At 33.9% G+C, this 10,643-nt stretch overlaps 1 protein-coding gene across 1 annotated transcript in view; it reads right to left on the bottom strand.

Annotated features, from left to right (window-relative positions):
• Positions 1-785: 785 nt before the first annotated feature.
• ATP6V1H (ATPase H+ transporting V1 subunit H) overlaps positions 786-10,643 on the bottom strand; it is a 51,729-nt gene continuing 41,871 nt past the window's right edge. Inside the window, exons 13-15 of the mRNA XM_072411207.1 lie at positions 10,173-10,274; positions 8,813-8,926; positions 786-1,130 (exon numbers count right to left, since the gene is read on the bottom strand). Coding sequence (XP_072267308.1) covers positions 1,070-1,130; positions 8,813-8,926; positions 10,173-10,274 — 277 coding nt within the window. The 3' untranslated portion in view covers positions 786-1,069. The remainder of the gene's footprint in view (positions 1,131-8,812; positions 8,927-10,172; positions 10,275-10,643) is intronic.

Here is a 10,643-nt window from a genome sequence, read left to right as displayed (position 1 = left end):
CCACTACGACCCTGCTTCTGTGCAAGTGCCCTAGCTGTAGGTAGAAGCCTTGAGAACTTTTTGTTAAATTCTGCTTCCACATCTAACACAATGTGAACCTAGACTATAAGGTGAACTTCACAACACAAACAAAAACCAAACCACTCCTCACAGTGCTCTAAGCAACCTCTGGTGCCTATATTTACCTTAGACTTGCTTCCTCAGTTATCAGATTACCACTAATGCAATAGCCATAACAAATGGCTACTGTGTGACTGTGCCAAGTCTAGCTGGATAGGTGTGTGACATGTCGCCCAGAAGTACAGATTTACATACATCATATTGCCAGACCACTTAAAGCCGACCAAAACTCATTTTTTACTTTACATTAAAAAGGATAGACAACAGTAAAAGTATTGTTTTTTTTACTGGGGGGGGAAACTTTGCCCGAGTCTCTCACTTTTATTACTATATGAAATTCTTCATAAATATTATTAGTTTTAAGTAAAACTTTGACTTCAGCAACTTCAAAAACTTCTAGTCACACATCCTTAATAATTTAAGTAAAAAAAAAATGTAATTCAGCCATCAAGTGCTTACAACATACATGAAAAGGAATAGAAAACTATACAGACTTTTGCAATTTATCCTAATAATTCTTTGTAGCATTCATTCTGCCTGTCTTGCTATTCCTTTTCTGTTGTGTAAGGGTAAATTGAAAGATAAAAATCAATTCCAATAATAACCTAGGAAAAAGTTCCAATGAACAAAGCGAGTACTTTAAAACAAAATGAAGACAGTAATGATTTTTCTTGGAATGTGTCATTTATTTGCATTTTCCACATATCAATAAATACATAGGATATATAATGACCACTATTCACTTTCAGTACCTTTGACCTCTGATTAAGATCCATCCATGTCATACTGAAACACTAGAAACATTGGAATTATTCACATTTATACTTTACTGGAACGCGGATGTTATTAGGAAGAAAGGGAACAAAAAAAACACACAAGACGTTGATATTCAAATTAAAAGAAAGTCACTCCATGAACTGAAGAAGCAGATGGGACATTAGTAATTTAGTTAGCTTCTTGCAGTCACTGCTGGCGGCTGTTCTGATTGCAGCTGTTTTCCAAGGTATTCCCTAAAAGACATACCAAGAGATATGTGTTAGTGATTGGAACAGTAGGTCATAGGATGAAAATTAGGTAAAAAAAAATATCATCCTAGAGCTGTCCCTGCAAAACAATGGAATATAAAATTGTTAATTACAATAATATTCAGGTTTACTTACTCTCCATATTAGAATGTAATAATGTTGATACTGGGTAAGACCTGATGTCCTCACTAACCGAAAGTTTACACATTTACAAAGTACCAGTTTGTATCTGTATTCGTTGGAGTGCAGAACATGTAAGTTTGTGCAAGGCATGGTCATTTAATCTGACTGCCTAAACTTTCCAACAGACAGTGCAGTGCATCCCTTACTATGAAGCATCTGAGACTCAAAATGAAGCACACATTCCTAAAAAATGCCTTTGAGAATAGTTTGAATACAAAAGGGTACAATTGTTCTTAGCACGGGAGATCATTCAGCAGGTTTGTAAATCTTTGTACATAATGGCTTTCATAACCACTTTACTGCCTTAAAGATTACAGCTACTAGGCCCAATCATAACAAATGAGTTTCATATTTATATTGATCACCTACACAACAAAGTATTTTGGGGGAATCAATAGTTGTGTAGTCCTTCAGTTTGCGGTCGTAACACAAGACCATGTGGGTCTCTGAAAATATTTGTAGACTTACAGTGGACCAATAAACCTAAAAGAGCACTGATTTTTCTCTATGGAAAGAACCACAAACAACACAATGGTATTTGTATAGACTAGACAAAAGTTTGTGAAGCATTTTTGAGGAAAAAAAAATATTTTTTTTCGCATTTAAATGGTATAGAATAATTATAATTATTTCATTTGCCATTCATTGAGGATACTTTTATAACTGCAGTATGTCCTATTCTGTTGTGTTTTTATGAGTTTTATTTCTCCATATAAGTCCATATAAAGTAGAAATGAAATGGGAAAACATTAAGTGAATGGTAAAGAATTCCAAAGATCATCAGTTTTTCATTAAAAACACCTGAATGTATTTCTTCTAATAGCTTTAATTTAATTTGCTCTAGAGTGTAATGACTGTGTACAAAAGCCTTACACCCATGAGGCACTTTTAAGTCTAGACAATGTTAGATTTATCATTTTACCTTCTAATGCAGCTATGTGATATTAGGAAGGCAATGATTTATGCACAGTATATTACTCATGTGTAAAAATGTCAATTTTATGGTTTAGTGGCTTATTAAATGGCATTGTTATCCAAACTGCAGTCAACGGAAGATAACCCAATTCCTTATTTAGCTCCTAAATGTATTTCTCAAATGAAAGGTACATTTCTGAAAGGCTAAAGATAATGACATGTTAAAGGAAAAAAAGGACTACAAAAACACTTTCCATTAAATACTGCAGAACATTTTACAAAGGCATTACAATTAAAGTAGTGATGGAAGAAGAAATGTTCCTATTTGGAACAGCTTTAAATATTATTTGGAAATAGTTTATTAAGCAAAGGAATAAATGGCACACTGGTGAATAAATCTAAACACAGCATAACATAGGGCTAAATACAAATACACCAAAAAGTGTTAAAACTAAAGAAAAAGTAAATTACAAACCGCTCAGAGCAGCTATTTTTACCAGAAGAAAGATAGATGGGAAATAAAGGAAGGAAATAAAAGGAGGGAGGAGTGGTGCTGTGTAAATCCCCCATGTGGAGGAAAAGGCCTGTAGTAAGTAATCCATAAAAAAAAAAAAAAAAAAAAAAAAAACTTAGTTTCCAGGTCCCTACTGCCCCAACATAGAAAAAGAAGTGTGCTTCTCAAGGCCTTCAAATATTAACTAGGTATATATTTGAAGATTGAAAGTAAAGAAAACCATTCTTGATCGTTAAATCTATAAAGAATAAAAAAAATCATCTAGCAAAGGAAAGTTTTCTCTGGTTGTTCAGCCTCCAGCTTTTCAAGGTATAGGAATGGGGCCAATGTGTCAGCCCTACTCAAATTTTACATCTGGCTTCCAGTAAGCAATTTTGTACCCACTGGATGGTAAAAAGAGAGAAGGCCTGTTGTAAAGATTTAATAACAAATAAAAAAAAAATAAAAAAAAAAAACATATAAGATGGGAATTTATGGGCAGTTGGATAGTTGCTAGTTGGGCAATATATTTACTTTTCAAAGTGAACTCACCAAAAGAATGGTCTTTAATTCGTAAATCAACTCTGATATTCTGATATGTCTATATATTTGTTTATGTATCAGACAGAACAGGATTTTTTTTTTTTGTTTGTTGTTCTGGATGGTGGTCTTTATTTGTATTTCATTTTATATAAACAAACATTTTGTGTTGTTACTGCTTTACAAATAATTTGGGGTAGAAAAACTGCACAATGCTGAAGACGACTTAAAATCCCCGGTATGCCTACCTAGCACAGACACACTACAAAGTTGTTTCTAAGTAATGTAACATGGTTTTAAATAACAGTCTATTAATATAATGTCTGCTTACCGAAAGAAAGAATGCCTGACAGCTTTATCAAGCTATTACATCCTAGACTATGAGTGACACAGGATGTGAAGTTTCAGCAGAATTTACTTCTGATAATACTTAATAGCTTAACACCTGATCCCTTTGGATTTCAAGATCCATCTGCACATTACATTATAAAATGAAACTTTAATATATGCAAAATATATTTCAGTCTTTGTGCTCTACTAGCAGCTGAATAGCACCTTTGAAAAAGCTTCCTGTAATAAGCTATTAAGTGACAAGGAGAATTATGGCTGCCTGTCAAAGTGAAGGAAAGTATAAATAACCATATAAGTAACTAGTCCAATGGGTTCCCGTATACGAAAAGGACTGCTTCTCCTAGATTTATCTCATTTGTAATTTACTTGTATTATGATAAAGGTTTTTTGCTCACAGAATAAAGAAGCAGTGCAGGCATTAAAGAAAATGACTGATCATTATGTCCAATTGTGTTTAGCATCGTTTGGAACATATTTAACAGGAAGCCTCAAAACTCAGCTTTGTCCATGGGGATATGCGATTTATTATCTATTTCATGATTGCCATGAAAACATCCTAATGGAAAAGAGGCATAAACATTGATGAAAAATGGCCATACACAGACAGATCTTTATCAAGCACATGTGGCATTCTGACCACTGTTTTGGGGGGTGAATATCTACATTTTAAAGTGAACATGTGTGCTCAGTTAGGGCAAGGTAACAGGTTATTCTAACATCTCAACAGCTTGCCTTTCCATCATTCCACAGGGCAGCCAAGTGAATTACCCAATACTTCCAGGTATAGGGTAACTTTTTTCTCTCTTAAATTCCTGTTATGTGGCAGCAGAGAGGGTTAGATTTGTATAAGCCTTATTTGTATAAGGGTTAGATTTGTATAAATTCCTATTCAGCAGATGAAACCCACAGGTCAAAGTGTATTTTAGTATGTGGGTGTGGTTGTATTAGATTATATCTTCAGTTTAAAATGAAATCCCCATGATTGCAATTACACTTGTAACTGACCCACATACAGAGATCTAAATAACATTAAATTTGCTTTCTAAACTTCTGTACACTGCCATAGGCTCAGTACTCCTTTCTTTTAGATATTCACAGGAATTACACTGGCTTATAATTTAGCATTTAGCTGCATTACATCTCATTCACAATAATGTGACCGGTACATTTGTTTTTTCCTTTTTGAAGAAGTTTCAATCTACTGCATATTATATTTAAAAGTTAATAGTTTAAAAAAATTAAGATGCAGGTGTAAAACCTTTGTAGCTGAGATAATAAATAACATACCTACCCTGCATTTGCTCCGAACTCTCTTCTACTCTCTTAAGGGAGTTTGTACAGTTGAAAACTAACATGCTTTACAGTTCTTGCAGTTAAAATAAACAATTTTCATTATCTGGCTTTGGGTTAATTTAAAAAACTACCAGATTTTTAATACAGGCTTTAGTGACACCCCCAAAAACAAAACTATGTTTAAGAAATTCAAAACTGGTCCAACACAAAGCTTACCCATGGCATATCTGTATATTCCATAAAGAAGCTATGCAACCTTAACATTCAAGGGTAGCAAAGACTTGGATAACCTCTTCAGTACAAGTGTTACTGTGTCCTCCTCCTCTGTAGGCAGATGGTGGCCACTTTATTGTGACCCAACTTTTCAGTGACCACCCAAAAACAGCCTGATGGTTACTGAAAAGTGCCCAGCTAAAAGGGACTGGGGAGAACACTGGTGCTATGCTATTAAGCTTGTAAGATACAAATATTATAAAACTTCCTAGCAAGACAACAGTCTTAAAATATATATGCATGCAATATTACCATTGAAACAATAAAGCTAATCAAGAAATATATCTTTGATTACATTAGAGGTCTTGGCAGGCTGGAAAGATCTGCACTCATAGAAAACAAAGATTTCAGTGTAGATTTTAAAAAAGAATTTCCCCACAATAACTTTAGATACAGAGGTGAATGACCGCTAGTTTTAAAGAGCACTGTTTGTTCAGGATATGTTATTACTTTGTGAGCATGATCACCATGATCATCATGGGTACATGTTAATTTTAAATGCCTACTAGCCATAATTGATATTTCTGTTTTGAACGATTGCCAACGTCATAGTAAATGTTTCTTTGGTGGTGAGGTAATACCTCCATAGTTTTATCCATTTAAACTGAATTCCACGAAAATTTGCTATGTGCTAATGCTACTAACAAACTGTCTATAAGGGAAAAAAAGTGGGGAATCCAGCTATTTGATATGTTTGCCCCACTGGCCCCTTCAGACATTCAGTGACAGTCTCTGATGTCTTTGAGCTACCTACTAGGAACAGCACTCAGAAACAGTGGAAAAAAACTTTAAATGATGCTACTGTTCACTCAATATGTAGATGGTGCTTCTCAGATTCTCTCCATAAGCTAAGCAGGTCTTAGGTCACAGTTTCTCTTTAGGAACCCAGCTGAAGACAAGAAAGCAGTGGGAATTGCCGAATTAGGTCTACATATCAAATATATGAATATCGCCAAGTTAACCCACAGACAACAGACTGAAATGGTAGACTTTAGCTTAGAGAAAGACCATTATTCTACTACTTAATTTAGCATAATATTTGGAGTTGGATTAATACCACTCAGAAGACTAATCTTTGAAGCCATAGCCCATTATCTCAATTCAACATGACAAAAACTAACTACTTTCAAAATGTATTTCCATTGCATAAATTCCCAAAAAAGAGAGTTCTGTTAATGTGATATTTTTATATTCTACACTAGCGATTCATCTTTGCAACAACATTAATCTGACATTTTATTACTATGACATTTTGAACATTCAAACCTAAAATTTATAAGCTCATAAATATTTAACATTTGATAAACTTAGAAGTTCTTTTTAAAGTTGCAAACCTTTACCCTCCTAACCCCAAAAAAACTGAAACATGAAAATGATCATGGGGAACAACCAGGCAACAACTGGTAAGTGCTATTATTAAAAGATTGAGAAAATGAAGAAACTTTTTTTGATTTTAGGATCTCAGCATTGCATGCTGTCAGTATAGGACATGAGCTAGTAACATAGGATGAGTTAAGATATGGAAGTCAGAAGTACTAACAAATAGTGCTTAGCTTAGTGTTAGGTTTAGGTATTGCGTATTAACATTACACATTTGCTATTAAGCTAAAGCCTTGTACAGTGACTATATTTTTTTCTCACCTCACGATCACTTTGGATGAAAATCCATTGTTACAACACAGCTGTCCCACAATGTATCAATTGGCTATGCCAAATCAATAACAATAATTACAGTTCTCTATTGGGAAGAAAGCAGTGGGTGCTTCCCACTCAGTGCTGCCATGATTATTGTGTTCAGCAACAATTATTAGGCAGTGTACCCAGCACATGATTTGAGACTTGAATCTTCATGATTTGAAGGGGAGGAATTAGAACAACTGTCTGGTTTTAATTGGTCCTGATGAAACTGTGGAAAAATGTTTTGCCTGTACTCATGCAAAAAAGTCTTACCAGGTTCTTTCTAAACTGAAAATGATTGCTTGTAGAATAAGCCTATAGCCAAGCACTGCACAAGCTTTTACTAAGATGCTAACAAAATAATAAAATGTAAAGTGTCAATTGTGAAATGTTTACTACACGAGAGTGTTCCTGTGCACAAAGCAGGCAAAAAGCTTACAGCAGTCATTTATTGCAATTACTGTGCAGTTTATAACGAATACAGGAAACCAGAGTTTTGTTACTGAATACATCCCCATTACCAAACCTTGGAAATATGAAGGTCTAATACTTCAATCCTACAACTGTATCTGTTCAAAAAAAAGGAGCACATAACACAAGGCTCCCAAAAGAAGGTACAAATGTTATATGCAATATTACTAACCCCAGAAAGGTTATTAGGAACAAATGAAGGGAATGTGACCTGAAAAACTCAAGTACCAGTGGCTTCTTACAAAAACATCCTACAGATCTAAAACACAACAAGCAAGCAAATACTTGCACTTTCTAAACCCCATTCTCTAAAACAAATGATGCATGGCAGAAAGGTTCATAGAAAAATAATCTATCAGTTTATATTTAGAACATAAGAAACATATATAGAACATAGAAAATTATATTATATATATATATTTTTTTAAGAAATCAAACCAATATTTCCTTCTTTCCTCTTGTTAGCCCAGTTTGTGTTTATGTGTCTATAAAATCAAAAATTGTCATAGAACATTCTTTACATGATGAGCTGCGTCACAGAACATTCTCAGACAGGATTATTTCCCAGACTTGGACTTTTTTGTAATTATTGAGGTTTAAAAGTACACAACACTAAATCGTTCGGCATTATTGTTTGGTTTTTTTCACACTGGGACAACAAATATTAAAGAAATTAAAAGTTAATATTGTATTACAATAACAATTTTAAAACATACAAACAATAAAAGCACTTTTATCAACTATACTAATATACTACTTCCATTTCAATGTTTGACCATAATATTGACAACAGTTTTCATCTCCAAAATTGACAAAATCTGGCAAATCTGTGCCAATGAAAACAAATATATATATTTTTGGGTGTATACCAAAATGTGAGGATATCCTAACCCCAGGCACCAAATGTACTTGATTATACAAAATATTAAGATAACCACTGCAGTCTAGCGAAGACACATGCAAATTTTCGCCATTTAGGATAGTAGACAGAATAATTTATACAGCTTTCATTAAACAAGAGGCAAATATACCACTCATACACTTTCTACTGTAGCGTTTTTCCTAGTTGTTTCATGTACCAAAGTATAAAACTGTTAGAGGTAGTTTGTATTATATACGGTAATAGAAAATGAAAGTACATTTCACACCTTCACCATAATCATGATATACTCAAAAACAAACGCACAATTAAGATGGGATAAAAAGGATCTCTTTATGCTTTCTGCCATGTCCCTGGCACAAGGGACACAATTCTCCTTGAAGGGGCATAGAAAAAAAAATGAACCCGTTCTTTGATCCAATTTAAAAAAAAAAAAAAAAAAAAAAAAGATAAAATAATAAATTGTGAAAAAACAAAAAATAAAAAAAAAAAAATCACTAATTATAGTAATTAGCATTTAGTAACACTAATATAAAAGCAGAACAGAAGTGTGTATGCCATTGACGAATGTATTTTTAGGCAGTTACTTACCAGTTATGAACCATCAGTTTCTGCACAGCAAGCAAAGCGTTGTAACGGACCTGTTGGTCTTCATGATGCATGTGGTTCATTACCAGCTGCTTCCCACCCAACTGCTCAATCACCCTGAAAGAAAGGGTTGGCATATTGATTACTTATTGGCCTGCCTATTAATTAATCTTTCTTAGAGGCCAGGATAGAGAGCTATTCAAAAATCGAAATACTTGTTATGAAATAGGATTGCCTGAATTTTCCTGACTTTTATTAGCTGGGTAGATGGTATACTATAATTTAAAATCTAATATCTCTTTCAGTCAATGTGAATACATGCCTAAAATAAAAAATAGATTGAAAAAAATAGACAAGCATTTCTTTCTGTGAGCCAACAAATGTAATCTGTTTCTGGCTATTGTAATGCAAATTACAGGCAAATATTGCAAAGGGGTTAGCAATCCGAGGCAAAGAAAATGGCTTATATTTACATTAACAATAGTGAGAACGGAAAACACATTATTTCTTTATGGATAATACCAAATCTACACGAGTACTGCTTCTTAAACAAAAGCACTATAAAATATTGCAATATTTTTACACATCTTTGTCCATATTGTCTCTGGCAGAAGCAACTAATACCCCCAATGAACTTACTGTATTAGCCATCTCCGAGTTATTAGAATTATTAATGTTTAGTTTTATCTAAATAAGGATTTGGTACTCCTGTCTCAGGGCAGTAAAAGAGAGAACAGCAACCGCAGCAGACAGTTATCTCTCATGTTAGAACCAGTGATTCAATACTTATCAGCTATAGGGAATAACTCCCCAGTAGTAAATGCCCCGTATTTTAGTATACCATTTTTGCTAATGTAACATTTAAATTTAGATTAGTGAAAATCTATCAATTTAACATCAAATCAATAATTTCACAGTACATTTTTTTCTTTATAAAGCTGATATCATAAATCTGTTCTTCTAACAAATTCTTTAAAGTGGACTTCAGTATCCATAGTGATAGAGAGATGTCACAGAAAATCAAAGAGCTGTGCGGACCGTGGAAACATGTACAGAAAAAATTAAACTAAACTAAAGAAATACCACAAGCAAAATTGCCTGAAAAATTAGAAATGATGGAACAGATTCACAATTTATTCAGAAACCATTTGAAAAGGATCGGGCAAGCTACTGTTCAGTGGAAGGATTACTATATACATGAATAAGGGCCTGCGTATTTCAAAACAGGGATTTACATAACATGAATATATGTTGTATTGATCCGCAAATTGTTGGCTTAGTATAGGTTACTTAAGTTGTTACAATAATCCACTAAATAATAGCAATGAAAAGTAAGCTGTAAGCGTTGGTGCTCAATACATGCCTTTTTCCTCTGGGGTAATGCCGTACATACTCCCCTACGTCATGAGCAGCCACAGCAAGGACTTGCGGGTCATCGGAGACTTCCAAAAGCTTTGTTAGGATTCTGTAAAATATTAAAAAGGATAGGTCAGAACAGCCTGGATTCACACATGGGTAATTACTTTTTTGACCTTTACAATTTACCAGACATGTATAAAAACAACCTTTTCTACACATCACAGCTTAGGAAACCGAATCCATCCCCGCTAATGTGCAAAGCGGTAAGGCATTTATGAAAGTTAACAAAATAATGATTTTACGACAACAGAATACTTTCTCCACCTGTCAGAATTACTGATTTATTTGGTAATGTGAATATGTGAAACCGTTGTTACCCCCACTAATCATTATTGGCTATGTCCATTGTTTACATTATGGCCTCCTTAACCACCTGGGCGTTACAATGATGTCTAAGATTTCTGTACCAAAAGCG

The sequence above is a fragment of the Pyxicephalus adspersus genome, chromosome 5, assembly GCF_032062135.1.
Source record: "Pyxicephalus adspersus chromosome 5, UCB_Pads_2.0, whole genome shotgun sequence".
Classification (NCBI taxonomy): Eukaryota; Metazoa; Chordata; class Amphibia; order Anura; family Pyxicephalidae; genus Pyxicephalus; species Pyxicephalus adspersus.
This window is presented reverse-complemented; position numbering and strand designations above follow the sequence as displayed.